Here is a 17,738-nt window from a genome sequence, read left to right as displayed (position 1 = left end):
CACAGGAATTCTTTGATGTTCTTTTTAAAGTACTGGTATATATACCAGAGTTCAGACCTTCTCAACAACGCTGGAGCCAATGGCCTGGATGTCCCCTAAGGTGTAAACAGCCTGCAGCTTAAATCCTCTCATCAAGAGTGATAAACTGACAAGTCGAAGGCTGGTTTTCCTCTTATGATTCCATTTACCACCCCCACTACATTGGATATCCCATGTGCATACAGATTGGGACCACTAGCAGAAACTTTTAGTGTTTGCATCCATCTGACTGGAAAGGAACCTAATTACTCCAGTCAGCTGGGTAGGAACTAAGCACAAGTTACAAATACAATAGAGTATTTAAATACATGTGAGTGTCTCATAAGGGTAGAGTCAATGATTCTAGCGATTAAGTCATTTCTGTAAAAACAGATTTACCATAGCCTACAAACTGCATCATTTTTCTAAGGATTACTGCCATTTTTGGAGGCTTTTTTTTTTCCTGGATGGGTCACCAGTCCTTCACAGGACACACACCTTGCCGCCAGGGGCAAGTTACACTCTACACTGATTTTTTTTACTGTAGGAGGAAACTGGAGTACCTGCAGAAAACCAATACAGACACAAAAAGAACATCCAAAAGCCACTTTGAACCACCTACAGCTGAGAAACAGTTCATACGACCGTGCGCTATCCTGCTTCCACACAATTCCAATTGTTCTACTGTTACTTGAGGACCAACTTGAAGAGACACAAGTTGAGTATGTCTCTGGTAACAACTAAAGCATTACAAATACTGCCAGATGGCTACAGCTTTATGGAAAGAAACCTCAACAAACATCAGCCTGAGCTCCAGTGCCTGCAAAGTAAACGCAGAGAAGCAAAGACACACCAGGGGAAAAGTTTTACACAGACATTTTATCTGTTCAAGTCTGTAAAATTCATTCATTTATTCATCTGGTGCAGTGTAAAAGATAAATGCAAACATTACTGCTATAGTACAGTGCTGAAGAGTGTGCTTCTATAAAACAGATAATAGTGAATGCATAACTAATGGGCAATTAAAGGAAAGTACGTTAAAATCACCATACTTGTAAATATTTAACACTATTTTTATAAGGAGCAACTGATTTTATTTTATTTTTTTAAACCTGTATCATTTTCAAGCACAAAGCAGGATATCAATTACAGTTTCCACATTCATGGGAGTAGCTCTATCAATTTTCAGTGAAAATGTGCACTTTTCTTCTATTTAAACAATGGTACAATGTCATGGTATTTATTTAGCTGGAATATTGATAAAAACAGTTTTGTCCAGGCGTTTCTTGTTTTAGCTAACTTATGATTACACTGGAGGGAAGTGTCAATGGCAAACACACAAAAACATATTGATGACTGGGTCCTCTTAAAACCATTGCTCCCATTCATGTATCTCTTTTGGCCGTACTGAGCCTTCCACCATTTGTTTGCACGTCCTTCGTTAACTAAGATAAATGATAACTGAGTCGCACAGTCAACATTTTAATTACCTCTTGCAAGATGATTGATTGACACAGCCTATTAAATAGTTTATTGAATATAAAAGGCTAATTGGCTCGGTTGATACCGGATATATACATGTGACTCATTGAGTATATCAAGTACTGTGCCAGGGTAATGTTTAAGTTGAAAATACAGCAAAAGAAAAGCTGAGCATTGGCTAAAGATGTAATTTACAGAATTTCTGCCATAACTGTGAGTTTGCATCCTTATCACTGTTAAGAAAGGAAGATTGTCATGGACCTGAACTCAGGCCCAGGTTTAATAATCACCTTTTTATTTTGTTTTTTAGTTTATAATGATTAAATATCCCCAGTAGTCTACCAGGAGTTCCTGTTGTAATTAATTTTATATGAACTAATCATGTATATTTTTTATCAACATGGGGCTACAGTAGATAGACTCATTATCTTAAAAATAAATGAAAAAAACATAAACAGTGTGCAGTCTGGACTGAATAGCAATGGAGATATGGGAAATTAGAAGATCCAGACTCAAATACATTTGTGCTGCACTGAGATTTTCAAGTTTATTATATAAATGCTTTGTGCAGATGCACAGTTAATATATATTATTATTACAGAATAAAACTCTACCTTTGAATATCTGGTTGGATTGAATATCTGGACATCAGACATAGACAGAGTTGCAAACAAAACAGCAAAGAAATGTGTTCCCAAACTATTATAGGCAGCATGTCTTTTCAACATTGCATTGTTTCTGAAACATCCCATGATTTGGATAAATCCACAATTGGTTTGAGATTTGAAGGGTGGGGATGCCCTGGTTGTTGCCATGGTCTTGAATGGTATCTAATGTAGAGGGTGGGATGTTGAAGGTGTGCTGAGGCTGTCATCCACTCTCGTGAATGGGCTACTGTAGGCCTCAATTAATCTGTGAATCTGCTTATGACATTTTAAAGCAGGAAGCAGAAATATGTTAGACATATATTCATTGCAGGTGCTGGAGTTTTCATGGCTGGAACCCACACACAGTCTCTGGGCTTTTTATTGAAAGCCCCAGCATGGTTGGAAAGTTTGGAATGTGAAAGGTCTCTTCAGAGTAGAGCAGAGAAGTGCTACAGAGCTCCAATGTTCCTCATCTGGGAGGCTAAGCACTGGCAGAAGGATAAGATGAGCCCCTCTCAATGAGAGATAAGTACAAAGAGGTCAAACTGTCAACTTAATGAGTTTTGTTGTATTTCTACATCCTCATCTTTCCATAGGAGGGTCCTCACCCCTCTTAATACAAATACATGAAGGTACTTGAGGTTTTTTTTCCCTCTTCTACCAATTTTTAATGGATAAGTCTTTCAAATGGTGGACTTGTGCTTTTGTGGAGAGGGTGCATTACAAGATATTTATTAACCTTCATAAAATGACCATAATGTTACGAAGTGGCCATGAGGAAATGAACAGGATCCTCATTCCACAAAGAGCCGCCGTGACACAGGTGCAAGATACAACTAATTAATAGCAATCTATACTCTGGCCGGGGCATGCAGTGGGCCGACGGAGACTGAGGTCAAGCAATGAAATGATAGCAGATCCAAATTCATTTTCTCACCGTGGCTCTCCCACAGGAATACTACCTAGCATATGCACACTTCCTTTAATGCTTTCACTCGGGTGTAATTTATTTTTGCGTTTGCCAGCACATTTGGAAAGTTCATTACTTTGCTCATGGGTTGTTAATTAGCCTTGTAAAGCCACCATTAGATCTCCTCGGGCCAGGGCTGCGATGAGACTTCTGTCCCAAAACATTAACACACTGCAGGAGGCTTGTAAAAAAAGCACTCAGCCCCTTTGTAAGTTGTAACAGTAACACCCCTGCGAGCACCTGAATGATGGAAGGAAGAGCTACAGCCATGTGTGCTCTTAACAGGCCTCATTTCATGTTTCACCTTTTCTTTCATGGACAAGGGTCAGGCTCATTTCGTCCCAGCAGCTGTTTAGAGCTGACTTTACAGCCATGCAGCTCCACTGCTGATGCCCACTATCCATCTGCGGTCATGTCACTCTTTGTAAGATTCCAGTCGACGGTATAACAGTTTGTCTCCACGGTGATCTCTTTGGGGTTCTCATTCACTTCCAACCCTGGAGCTCCATGGGAAGAGGAACTGTAATGAGCAGTAATACCAGGCTCAGCTGGTGAGTTTGAGAATCCCTGCTGTGTGAGGCGTGACTACAGGAACACGGACTGACACGACTGCTACAACTCCGGCAGCAGAGACCTGACAGACCATGGCCTTATTGATTATGCAGGTGCTCATTTGTGTGGCGAAGCGGCTAGCAGGCACGTGTCTCATTTGAACTTTACAGGAATGAAACAGGATCCCATTTCCTCGCTGTAAAACGGAAGCCCCGGTGCTTTATTTTTAGAACAGCTGCGTCTAATGGGGCCTGGCAGGTACAGGAGGCGTCACATCTGTCGAGACCCAGGTGATGCTCTCGCCCTCCGCTCCACACCATTCCCCACCAGTCGAATGACTCACACTGAAGATCAACAGTGTCATTTCCAATAAACTCTTCTTCCTCTTCCTGCTACATTCCATCAGCTCTGGCGATAGGTTCGTGCTAGTAGCCATTTCATTCCACAACACTGTTGAACAGGGGATGCATAATGCAGAAGATGTTAAGAAGATGAATGTTCTGTCTAATGCCAGGGCACTGGGAAGATTAATTAGAAAAGTTCAGTTTCCTTACTTGCAAGAATTTAGCTTTTCGGTGGCGTATGTGTCTGTGCCACTGTGCCCTCTGGAGGAGACCGCATGCAGTTTTTGGTGTATTGGTCAGGGTTGAGACGCCATTTAAACTTAAATATGAGCAACACTTTGCCTGTAAAATTAGAAGAAACACAATGTTACTGATGTCTAGTAAATCTAAATGGCTAGTAAGAGGACAAGCATAGAAGCTATTACCTCATAACTTTTGCCCCCATCTTCCTTTTCTTGAAGAACAAATACTTCTGTCTTGTAAAACAATTAAACAGGCACAAAAATGGTATTGTCCATTAGTATGTTGCTATGTAGCCTATTAATGACCACGTTTCTTGTCGATAAGCTCCAGTGGAGCTTCATCGCAGCATTTTTAAAAATCTGTTGCTGCAAGGTAATTCATGTCAAAGAACTAAGTTTGTATGGGTTCCTTTGGACTTAGTGTGCATGAAACATGCAGAGTGAAGCAGAATGCCGCTTTATTGAGAAGTGAATGTGCAGCAGGTGTTATTCTTGCTGATAATAATTTTGACCTTCAGAGGAGAAAACCCATTGCCTTGGTGCTGTCCTGTGCTCCCATTTCACACAGGGACTCAGTGAAGCATGCAGACTATCTAAAGGTTTGTCTTCTTGTGTAACGTAGCCTGATAGCTGTGTGCTTTTAAGGTGAAAGTACAGCACATCTCGAATCAAGAAGCTCACTGAAACCAGGAATACAATTTAGGCGAGGTGGCACATCACACCACACTAAGATGGACAGCAATAACACCAAGGGCCGAGTTTTGCACCGAAGACTGCTGACTGGTCTCTTCCACCTTTCTCTTTCTGTCCTTCTCCCCTCTTCCGATACATCCAGAAGACAGGAAGCTGTTTGTGGGAATGCTGGGCAAGCAGCAGAGCGAGGATGACGTTCGACGGCTATTTGAGTCCTTCGGCCAGATTGAGGAGTGCACCGTCCTGCGAGGGCCTGATGGGGCCAGTAAGGGTCAGAGCTCACACACGTCCGCCTCTTTTATTACACCTTGTCTGTCAGTCATAATTCCTCTCTCTATGCATGCCTTTCTCTCTTTTTCTCCTGAAATATTTAAAATGAGGCTTTTCACTGCCTACCTGTGATGTTATTCACATATTTTTTATTTATTTTTTACATGTCTCACTTCTATTTCTTCCAAACGTCCTTGTTGCTTCCCTCTGACACCCCTCCACTTTTGCCACAGGTACATTTTGTCCTTGCTCCACCTCTCCTTTTTGTACTGTCTGCCCAAACATATCCAACTAAAAATGACAAACTCCTTCCACGTTCAGACCTTCATCCATCACCAACACCATTTATCTGAACGTTAGCTGCATCATAATCACGCCGTGTGATTATGGCTCCACCAGCCACCACCGCTCACCCAACTGGAGATTTCCCCTAAATTAATAATATCTGTGGTCCGTCATTATCACCGTACAAGCACCGATCATGTCAGTTCTACTTGAGTTTGCGTTCTACAAAATGTACTCTTCTATATGGAGAAAGGGACGCTGTTAATGCGCAAACCTAGGAGTACATCAAAGAATGAGGCAGGCCGGGGCCGACCAACACACCTATCTGTGTCAACATCTGTTCCGGCATTCTGAGTCCCAGGTCTCGTGCTCTGCATCTGCCCATGGACCCCCTCCCCCATCACCCTCCCCTTTCTAGATTGTTTCCCCTGTATAGTCTCTCCCTCCCTCTCTTCCTGTCTGCTCAGCTGCCTCCAGCTGATTGACAAGCACATAGAATAAGGTCAGCGCTGTCGCGTCAAACAGGGACTAGATTTCTCGCTCATTTACGCTTTCACTCCTTCACCAAACACCTCGTCCTCTTGTGTTTCCTGCTTGCACATGCCATACATTTACAGTGTTGTGTTTGTCCTGATTATAAATGACGCTTTGCTTTTTCTTCTTTTTATTTTTTAGAGCTGTGAAAAACGTAGTGCATTTTTAATGTCGCAGGCTCCTTATACGTTTCAGAGGAGTGCAAGTATCACATTGTTGTGAGGTTTTTTTTTGCCAACCTTCTCAAGTGGGATGGTGTTTGCTTAATTTCAGTGAGACAGCAGCACCACAATGAAGGCTTTGATACCTGTTGATGTAAATTTAAGCTCCTCGAGGCTTTTCAGCAACCTTTTCCAGTCAGTGAAGTTTAATATTCATGTCTGTATGGGGCTGTTCCTCGAAGTAGTTTCAAAGTGCAACACTTGCTGCCAGAGCAGAATAGAGCCCAAAAAATTGATAGAAAAAAATAGAGATATGGCTTTTAGGTCTATAATTAAGTTGTGTTATAAATGTCACCCATCCAGAGAGATGGAATTCATGCATACATATTATTACCCGGGGAATTCAAAAGGCAGTGCATATCCATTCGCTTGAAAGCAATACCGTCTTTCTTTCTTCAACTTATTCCAAGCTATCAAATTTACGAAGGAAAAAAAAAACTCGCTGCACTGTAATTTGTGAGGCTGTAGCATTTCCAATTCTTCTGAAATGTTGTGTTCTCTGTCCCACAGTTCTTTCTAGGTCAGGATGAGCAAAAGTCATGCATTATGTTGTACTGGATGTGGCTGTTTGGCCGGCGTGACGGCCGTAACGCTGCATTCCCAGCCCTGAAATTCAAACTGACTGAGGGCCAAAATGCAAGGGTCACAAGGACTCTGGTATCTGATAGCCATGTTTGGGAATCAACAGCCTTACACAAGCAATAGGTGTTAGCGAGAAAAAAGTGGCCCCTTGCAATTCCCACTACAAAGGTTAACCGTGTTTGTTCCTTCAGAGGGAGACTTGCAGTCAAACGGCACACAGTAGTCCAACGCATTTCAGCTGAACAAATGAAGACCTTTCCTTCCTCTACCCAGAGGGGTGTTCAAGTGAAGTGAAAGGGTGCCGGAGTGATGTGACAGAATCAAAGCCTTCTTTGACTTGTTTGTCTCTGTAGATCGAGATGTTTGGAGGACATTTGACAGAACAGAAGACACATGGCCTTTGCTCCCGGCTACATTTCTGAACACGTTCGGCTGCTTATGGTTTACTGCGTGGTTAGAATGCTGGTGAAAAGCCCGACTTTGTCTTCCACTGACATAACGTGTGTCCCTTGGATTTGGCTTTAGGATTTTTTCATCCTGGAAAATGTTAATTTGTTTGTTGGGGACCTGAAAGGCTGACTAGGGAGATGTAGAAGTGAATGGGTCAATCAGTGAACGTAATTCGAACAGATCACTGCGACTCCTTTGGGGATGTGTAAATAAATGCAGGGGACTATACATTATGCAACCATTTTGTGTCAAGAGTCCTCAAGACACTGCTGGTCCTCAATTAATGAATAAGGGGTAGAATATATCCACGACTTTGTTAATTAGGTATCTCTTGACTTATCACATGAGCTACCTGAAGGCAAGGATAAGAATAGGATATAACAGAATACCTTATGCAGTCTGTGATGACCATAAAGCTTAGAGAAATAGCTCCTGTTTAATTTAATGGTTTCTGGAAAATTACTAGGCTTCACTTCTGCCGTATTTCAGTTCACAATCTTTGTCTTTGTTTTAGAGCCTATCTGTGCCTACGCTCGGATGCACATTTAATCATGTGTTAAAACAATGTAACCTTCCAAAAAATGTGCATTATTATGATTATTGTGCTTAAATCACTTCCCCATAATCCCAAACGTTACTTCGTTAAGTGAACAGAACACTGCAGCCAACACCCATTTCCTTCCAGGCAAGTTTTTATGTTGACTTTTCTTTTTGTGCTTAGTTATACAACAGTTTTAAGATGATCTGAATGCCCCCTGAGAAACGCACCCCCTTCCTTCTGAAATTACATGCCAGCAAAGATTTGGTTAGATGGGCAGATTAGAACACTGCGACTTTGTCATCATAATCTCTTTTATGAGTGACTGCACACAAATCACAATGTGTAAATATTAAACAGATTAATAATCACAAACAAGTCAGGATAGTAAATGCCTTGGCTCTCTGCTCCACTATGGAGGCGGTAGAATTAGAGATGGCTGAGGGACAGGATGTTCTGTGCAGCTAAAACCTTCACTACAATTAGACCGATTTATTCAGTTGAACATGCAAATGGCAGAATTATAATTACAAACCACATCAATTGAAAACTACCGTAAATAATAGGTTTCCTGTTCACATTTAAGAAATGCCTGACATTCTGCTTTCTATCTATCTCTTTAACTCTGTGTACAGGCTGCGCCTTTGTCAAATTTTCCAGCCACGGGGAAGCACAGGCCGCCATCAACAGCTTACACGGAGGACAAACTATGCCCGTAAGTAACCGGACTTTCCAAGGCTTCAAATAACAAGTGCGATGCTGCGTTTGCTGTTTGAATACATTTTTCTAAAAAGAGCTCAGATGGATTTTTTTGTTATTTTTTCAAGGCTGACTGTGAACTTTAAAGCTCACAGCAAAAATCCCTTGTTTTATCTGTCCAACTAAGAGAATTACATTTTAAAGCTGTCTTTTACACACACACACACACACACCACACACACACACACACACACACACACACACACACACACACACACAGAGCGATTGGAGGGAGAATACTTTTTTGCAAGAATTCAAGCCTAACATACAAGTAAGAGAGAAACTGGCAATATCCAGTTTTTGTATCATGAATATAATATTTATAAGCTACTATTGTATGTGGAAATGAACATATTTGCAGTCAGCACAGTGATTCTTTTGAAAGTCAATCTACAGCCTGGCTGATATTCTCCGAGCGTTATCACATACAAAAGATTCCCGCAGTCAGCATCTGGTACCGTACAGCGCACCCCAGCGTATCTGTATCTGTCTTTTCACTTGGTATCCAATTTGTTCTGCAGACAGACCGAGAGTGCACACATTTACAGACGTATAATGATATGATTACTTTGCACCGCGTGCAAATCCTCAAAATTGTTTTCAGGATGCTACGTTCTGCATATGTAAATACAACGCTATCAAGTGCAAACCAAAGTCATGGAATTTGAAAAAAAATAGACTTGTATGCGTACAAAATATGTCATCAAACATCTGTGATTCAATTTACCATTGATATTAATCATTTAAATTCAGAAGAGTTTAGTCCAAGAAGGAGGACAAAAAAAAGAATGACTCTTACGATCACTTGATTAAAATATTTCTATTGCAGGGAGGTCGCAGGGATTAATCTTTTGAGAAGCTCTCTTTACCTGCTCGTGAAAAGTAAAATTGCTGTAAAATTGGTGGCTTGACAGTGGAAGACAGTGTGTCAACTTAATGCTGAAGCAATTTAAATGCCATGGACTTGTAACACATTCTGTTCTATTTCCATCTGTCTGGATGCAGCGCAGGTCTGTTTTTCTCAGCCACAGGGGGGAAAAAAGGGGAGTGGTAAATCATTTCTGCTCGTAAGGCAAAAACTAAAACACAGGTGCACGTTTGTGCAGCCTAGAACATTGGGAACGTCGACAATTACAAGGTGACTAACGGCTGATTTCATTCATCGTGGCGTTGCTTATTCCCTTTACAACTGCTGCAGTTGGCAATGAAAAACTCCTCGCATATGATTTTATATCTTCTTAACATAATTTACTAATTTAAAATTAAATCATACAGAATTATACTATGGATGACTGGGGAAAGCTAATATTTTTTTTTAATATTTAAGAAGTCTGGTTTAAAGCGACGCATTAAAATGCATGGCACAACGAACCATAGCACCATCGATAATACAGTAGATGATATTCAAGAAAGTGGAACATTTGTAAGGGATGGGGGAAAGTGCTAAGTTGCATGTTGAACATAGGCTCATGACCCTCAAGGAGTGAGAGCAGAAATGAAAACTGCATTCACATCCCCAACATGAACGTGGCCAGGATAGTGACAAAGCAGAACCTTGTTAAAGAATACGTATGAAACACCGAAATGCTTGAAAACACTTATCAAAGGAGGCTTCATTACAGTGACTAGAAGGGAGGTTAACGAGTGGATATTAGTGAAAAGCACCCTAGAGCAAAGATGGATCTTCAAAATTAGGTCAGATTAATAAACCACGTTTGATCACTTAACTGTTCATTCCCACATTACACTCAGTGCGTTGGGATAATGTGGCACACTGACAGTTTTCAGCCTCTCATTAACTTTTAGCTTTTTCTAAATGTGTTCTTCATAGCTTGGGACCCCCTACCCAAAGCTGGAGTATTTATTCCAATATGCTATAAATAAGCTTTATGATGATGCTCCTTATAGTGGTATATCACTGCAACCGTAATAAACTGGTTTTATAGAATAAAGGCTCAGGCTGACAAATGCAGCTGACAATGGTTTCATTGTATTTATTTATCTTATTCATCTAATTTTTCAGAGACAGGGACACAAAATACTCATGTTGTAGTGAAACCACAGAATCGCAATATAAATCCCATAACTCATAGATGATGATAATCGACAAAAGCGTTATGAGTAAAGGTGTAAAGAAGGTCAGAGTTCTTTACACCTTTGCTCATAAGGCTGTTGTCTAAATTTTAAACAGGCGGTTGCAGAACTGGTGGAATAACAATAGTCCTTCAATGTTTGCTGTGACACTAAAACTGCAGTTTCTGTCAAATTACCTTTAATTATCAATCAGAAATGTTTATGTCAAGGCTTAAACAAGGCTACTTAAATGTTTTAGTAAAATCACTGATAAATTGTGAATCTTTTCCCCGTCAGCACCGGGTGTGTGTTGAGTACTTTACAGCTGGACACACACAAGCACACACTCCCTGGCAAACATCCACACCTTCACACACTTCACTGATGTTCTGCAGTAAATATTTACAGACGCTTCCTGGCAGCCAGATAGTGTCCTGGAAGCAGGATGTAATTTACACATCTTTTTGATTCCACTTCATTTTGCATTACATTGAAGTAGCATGGGAGGGAAAAAAGTGGTGGAGTCGGTTTGTGTGATGGTGGAGCTCAATAAGGAAAAAATAAACTTTAAATCAAGTTTGGAATACACCTCAGGTCAAAGTTTAATAAGCAGTGGCCTACAGCCACAGTATAATCACGTTGCTCACAGATTAATGCACAAAATTCCAAATATCTTATTGACTCAATCAACAAATTATGTTTACATCCAGTAGATTTACATTATTCATTTCCATTGGGGCTGTTATCATGTGTTGATCTAAAATGGCCAAATTCAAGTTGTTTCTGCACATTTAGTGTATATTTTTGTTGCTGCAGACTCAGATACCCTCGGATTAGATCGCATGGTCAAAAACTGTCCGAGGCAATAAATGGCCTCAAATAGATCTGGGGCGGATCAAAGCCCAGCCAAAAGATCATGAGTAATCTCTATCATCTGCATCGGTCTCTCTCTCTCCTTGCACCTGTTATGTCTCTCTCCAACTTTCTCTTAGATTAACAGGCAAGGTGGTCATTAGTATCCAACTAAGGCTTTGGTACCGATGGGGAAAGCAGTTAATTTGGTTCATATCAGAGCCACATGTCATCACAACAGAGTAACAGGAGGCAGGATTCAGAGGGTGGCTTGCTTTGCTCACTGCCTGTCGCCAGCTGTGAGGTCTAGATAGCCCTGGAACAAAGAGTTCCCTCTCTGGTATCTCTCTCACTCTTAATGTTCTCTCGGCAGCATCTGTGTTGCCTGGCACAGATACTCATGTCATAAATAAAACCTGCACCAAAATATGGCTGGTCCAAGATAAAAGACTCCAATGAAGCCTCGGGGCAAAGGACTCCGCCAAAGGGCGCACGGCGATAGATCAGGCCATAGATTTAATTGATGTTTATCGCAGATTGCAGGTGGTTCCAAAATTAGCTAAAAAGGTGATTGGGTATAGATCAGGTGCTGAATTACAGTAAGGCTGCAGAGGCACAGGTGGTGGAGCTTCAAACAGGCAGACAACACACGGCAAACTTGCAGACGGTGTTGTGTCTGGCGTGGCAGCATCGCTGACAGGGAGCAGTGCAGCTCGTCTCACGCTGGCAGGAACACGAGCTCACATGTGCCTGAAGGTGCAGTTCCAGAGTGACATGAGATGACATCAAATAACCGTCAAACATCTCACCGGACAAGGTTTTGAAATTTCAGCAGACTTGCAGCTGAGTAACTCCAGGTCTCATTGGGAGCATGTGTGCCAGGGGTCTGCCTCTGTCTGGACCAGCATAGCGTACAGTTGTTGACTGCTGCTTCCCAAGCTAGAGGCTGCGTTGTCCCTGAGATGCTAGCAGGGATGCAGGAAAGTGAAATCCACTGGAAGATGTGTCCAGTTACCAGCATTTTCATTCCATTATTAATGTTCAATTTGGATAAATTAATCCTCCCTTCGGATGATCAGAATGTGCCTGTTTACCTGTTTACACACACTTAACGCCAGTGCTGCAGGAGAGATGAAAGCCCAATGCCATTTTATTCATACCGTTGACTTCTAATCCCTCAATTACAACTGTGCATTTTCTCATCTGCGCATTTTGTGGCCTCTATAAAATCCAATATCGGAGATTTACACAAGTCAAGTGTTGTGCAAGAAATTAGATTATTTTCTGAACCTGTGACAAATTCCTTGGTTGTACCTGTCAACAGTGAAGGCTCCCTGTTGGCCCTTATCAAATTCAGTGAATTCATTTTCTCTCCAGGTATAGGAGTCACGCTGGCACAGGTTATTATTCTGTTTGTTTGTCAGCCTGTGATTTTCTGCTACCGTTGACGAGTGGCTGCTTTGCATCCAGTGTCTGTTGTCTCCTGCCACCTGTCCCTTCATTACCTGGCCACACATTACTCTGTCTGTAGAAACTCAAGCCGTGAGGCGTGTCACACTCTGAAATAGGATTTCTCTGTTAAGGCCTTCGATCTATTCAAAATACATCGGCTCCAGGTGTAAAGGGTGTCAGATTCTCAGGCGGAGGAAAAGGGTAGGTTTTGTTCTTTAAGTTTGGATATTTTGATCAATGTACTAGATGTTGACGTGAGCAGTAGCACTCGCAGCACTGCTGCTGATGCTACGTCTGTGGTAGTTTTTGCCTCTTCCCTAGATGTTGCTGCAGCAGGAACAAAACTCAGACAGTGAAAATGAAACGCTTGAGTCAATCTGCAGTGTGTACATCCAGCCTCAGGCCTTCAGAGGCTGATTCCTCTTGATGTGTCCTTCATCAGCTTGTAAATAAACTTATACAAATACAGATACCCCAAAGATACCCCACCTTGAGCTGACTTTGCTCTGTGCCAGCCTTATCAAATCAACAGCACATTATCTTTGGCCAGTCCACAAAGTTGAGGAAGAGCTTGAAAGGGTCTGGAGTTGAGAGGAAATGAAATGAAAAAAGGGGGAAAACTGAGACACCACCATGTCAGAGTATTGATTTAACTAATTGAAATGGCATTGAGGGGAAAAAAAACAGATGGGTCTCCACTGGCCTGAGGTGGGATGCTGACTGACTCTGATAGGATCCCATCTGAGAAGCACGATCCCCGGGGTCCATTCTGGTGCCTTCCCTCATTCCCCAGCCTCCTCCTGACAGTTATCTACACCCAGCACATGCTCCTAATGGAACATTTGCGAGGCAACTTTCACACAGGTTAGTCATATGACCTACTTACAACTGAAATATTTGTTAAATTATCATTCTATATCTCTAAAGAACTACATTTCAACTATAACAGTAATAAAACCATGTTAATAATATAAAAAGTAGGATAAATAACAATATTCTTAATTTATTTCTATACAATATATAAAACAAACCAACAATCCTCCCTAAGCGACCCCGGAGAGGAAAATATTTCCAGGCACTGAGACATTAAACTATATTACAAAGGTTGGTTAGAAATAAAATAGAGGTAATTAAACAAACCACAAAGCACAAGAACACCCTGGAATTCCACCCTCTCAATGTGACTTATTTGTCCCTGCGTAAAGTGTTGTGAGGTACTTATAAATAAAACAGGACAGTCTGTGTATTGTTTACTGGGCAACAGCATGGAGGAAGATTTGAAGTGACAAACTGTTCTTAGGCACTAATATTGTGCAGTTCTCAACCGTTGGTCTCTTTCTCTGTGCTTTTCTTCTCTGTGGTAACAATATTCCAACCACCTGTTAGGGCTTAGACGTTGACCTGCCGTTGTCCTGGTTTTGTCCATTTCACTCTCTTACACAGAGATGAATACAAGAGCACCCACGCTTAAGTTCCCTCTGTTACTGAGCCCCCAGAGTTTTAGGAACTGAATAAATTCTAAGTCAAAGTCTGAATTTTTCACTGACCCTGTTGGGGGTGATACATTTTGTGAATGATAAGTCCAGGTTTTGATGACCGAGTTATTTTGCTTGCTGTGTCATTGCTTTTATGATCATGTTAATCACATCCAGACTGCTCCTGGCTACTTGCGTCCTTCAGGCCTGTTAGTGCCCTGCACTCTTTCCCAGCATGCACCACCTGTAATTAAATAGGAACCTGGTCTTCTTGGCGATGTTTGTGGCTACTTTCCTCTGCCTGGCAACCCCCCGAGCCCTGTGTCTATCCCGCCGTCTCTCACTCACTCAGGGACATTCTCGCCCAATCTCATCTTGCCTGGCTGTCACATGAGGAACTGACTCTGGACTTTGTCTCACAAATGATTTAATTGGATGCAAACTCAGGAGCATGGACATCAATACGGAACTGTATCTGCTCTAAGGCAAAGCCATTAGTCAATACATCACCCTGCACATGCCAAAGGCTTACGTCGGACCTAATTACCCAGTACTGTATTCAGTCAAGCTTCACCAGTGAGGGACTGGGACTCTTTTGGGAACTGGTTTGAATCAGTTCACAGTGTATATAATGAAATAATAAAGTTCACATAAGCAACTCTATTTAACAATGATAGTGATCTTGAGTGATGCATAATCCTGTCCACCGGCCTCCCTGGTATAGCAAGTAATGTAAGTCATGCATCTTATTTGAGAAACAAATCCCTTTATCAGCACTTTTTATGGTTTGTTTTGATGTAGGTTGTTTTTTATGGTTTTAATAAAAAAAAAAGACTGATATACTGATACAGATCTGTCATATCTTTTTTTTTTTCTTTTTAATGGGCGGTGAAGACCAGAGCATAGTGATCTATTCAATGAATAAACACATGATCTGTGTGGTGTGAGAAACAAGATACACAAAAACATATTGCCAGGGCTTTTCTAAATGATCTGCATTTCAGTTATTATCAGCCTTATAGTGTTAAGTGTTGCACTTAAACCATCGAAAACAGCCAAACTTGTTTAGGCACATTTGACAGGTCATAAATAGTAAGAAAGATCTTTGGAACAAGTTTTTTGTTAGTTCAAATATATGTATCCCAGCTTAACCAACTCCCTGCAGAACATTTGACGTTGCCTTGTGCTCTTTTTGTCTTCTTCTCCCCCATCTACCAGCAAAGATTATATTGAGAGTTTAAATGTCAGCATTAGTCACAAACTCCCCCCGTTATCATGTGTCCACATAGGGTGCCTCATCCAGTCTGGTGGTGAAGTTCGCAGACACCGATAAGGAAAGGACCCTGCGCAGAATGCACCAGATGGCGGGCCAGCTCGGCATTTTCAGTCCCATGACCATCCAGTTTGGGGCCTATGGCGCCTACTCTCATGCTGTAAGTCTCAGCCCGGCGGGGGAGGAGACGGTGAGCTTTAAAAAAGAAAACAAAACTGTTGTGATTTTACATTTTAACTCACTATCTCTCCTTGTAGGCGCGATACTCCTGATCCTTGTGCGAATCGCCATAGAAATTAGCCTTTTTGTTCAAAATATAAAGCTTGAGAAAATGCTGTACAAACACTATTCAAAATCATCTTTATGTCTTCGATGCATGAATACCCAGCACTGGTTTGTAAACTCTTTTTCTACTGGCACATATGCATTTACACATGGGTTCTGTTATGATTACACATCACCAGGGATGTTGTCTGACGTTCACCTACAGACACATGTCTAAATATCCTAGTTCTTAATTAACTACGGTATATTATTCTGTAACCGTTAATCGTTATTGTAACTCATCTGAAGGTAAAACCTTTCTTAAATGCATGTTCACAAACATGGATTTTGACATCAGTGTGTGCACAAGGTAGGCTTTAAGACCCCGTGTGTTTTGAGGACACGTAACGATAAATCCAGCTTTAAAAAGAGGTTATTACACATTTCACTGTGAGCCTTCAAACCCATAACCGCATTTCATATATTTACACATGAAAGTCACAGCGGGAGCTAGAAGTGAGTGAGACTTTGCACTCTCCCAGTAGCTAACAACTCAAACTGACAGGTGTGAAGCCCAGTGGAGCACGAGTTTAGGGCTAACTCTGTCCAGCACTTTATAAACTATGTCAATAAAATAGACTTTCACCACCCAAACTCCTGCTTTTGGCTGTACAAGCAGCAGTATGAGCGCAGAGTTTCAAAAGGCCGACTCTGTCCAAGGACAAGAAGTGGGCCGATCAAAGAGATGTGAGTGTAAACACGTTCTGCTCCTGTTATTTCAGCCTTCTTTCCTCTGTCTATCCCTCCATCGCTCCTCCCATTCGCCTCTCCCCGCCTTTCTTGAACTTTACAGCAGATGATGCAACAGCAAGCAGCTCTGATGGCAGCGACACAAGGGTCCTACCTGAACCCCATGGCAGCCATTGCTGCCGCGCAAATGCAACAAATGGCTGCATTCAATGTCAACGGGCTGGTGGCCACTCCTATGACGCCATCCTCAGGTACACACACGAACAAATTACAACCACACACACACACACACACACACACACACACAGACATAGAGGATTCATTTCCCATTTCTCCATGCTGGCTTGGAACATTTTCATCATTAGCAGAATTATAGAAGCTGCATGTACTATAATAATTCAGGACATTTCTGCTTTTGCCCTTGTTACATTTTTAAGATGTAGGCTCCAGGAAGTAGATGGTGACAATGTTGAATTAATGGAAGCCGAGAGCAGAGTACCGAGTGAGGCATGATTGGAGAAAGATGTACTGAATTCACTGACACTCATTGGTACCACAGTGTAGTCTCTCCCTTGCTCTCTCTCTCATTATTCTAGGTTCTTTTCCTCTGTTAGTTTCTCCATCTATGCCTCTGTGAAAGTATGTATTCTGGGACCGAGGCCAACTTGATGACTATGGATGAGTCCTTGACTTATACAATACCGGAGCAAAGATTTGTTTGCGATAATCCTGAAGTATCTTTTTGGCCCGTGTCACTAGGAGCTTTGATAGTGTGACACTAAGTAGGCGTAATGCTTGCAGGCAGGTCATTGCAATGTATTAAATAAAAAAAAGCTTGGCACTCTACCTGGCATTTGTAATCCACAGGTCCTACATATACAAGGTATCAGCTATAATCCTGCCTGACTTAAATGCCCTTCACCCGGATTAGAAAGGAAAATGATAATAATAAAATCCAAAAGGAGACAGACAAGGTGACAGACATAGGAAATCACAGAGGAAGAAAGAAGCA

The 17,738-nt window shown here is 41.6% G+C and overlaps 1 protein-coding gene across 7 annotated transcripts in view; it reads left to right on the top strand.

Moving 5' to 3' along the window:
• Nucleotides 1–17,738, top strand: part of celf6 (CUGBP Elav-like family member 6) — a 118,219-nt gene that overhangs the window by 78,960 nt on the left and 21,521 nt on the right. For 3 of the 7 annotated variants that reach the window (XR_008947621.1, XM_057018545.1, XM_057018522.1), the window contains exons 4-7: nucleotides 5,091–5,219; nucleotides 8,464–8,543; nucleotides 15,729–15,902; nucleotides 16,830–16,977. Coding sequence is in view for 6 of the 7 variants with exons in the window: in XM_057018545.1 (XP_056874525.1) it covers nucleotides 5,091–5,219; nucleotides 8,464–8,543; nucleotides 15,729–15,902; nucleotides 16,830–16,977 (531 nt within the window). In the remaining variant the exon portion in view is untranslated. The remainder of the gene's footprint in view (nucleotides 1–5,090; nucleotides 5,220–8,463; nucleotides 8,544–15,728; nucleotides 15,903–16,829; nucleotides 16,978–17,738) is intronic. The other 4 variants (XM_057018571.1, XM_057018562.1, XM_057018536.1 and 1 more) reach the window with 3 other exon arrangements.

This window comes from Takifugu flavidus, chromosome 2 (assembly GCF_003711565.1).
Source record: "Takifugu flavidus isolate HTHZ2018 chromosome 2, ASM371156v2, whole genome shotgun sequence".
Lineage (NCBI taxonomy): Eukaryota > Metazoa > Chordata > Actinopteri > Tetraodontiformes > Tetraodontidae > Takifugu > Takifugu flavidus.
The sequence above is the reverse complement of the archived record's forward strand: the minus strand, read 5'-3'. Positions and strand labels throughout refer to the sequence as shown.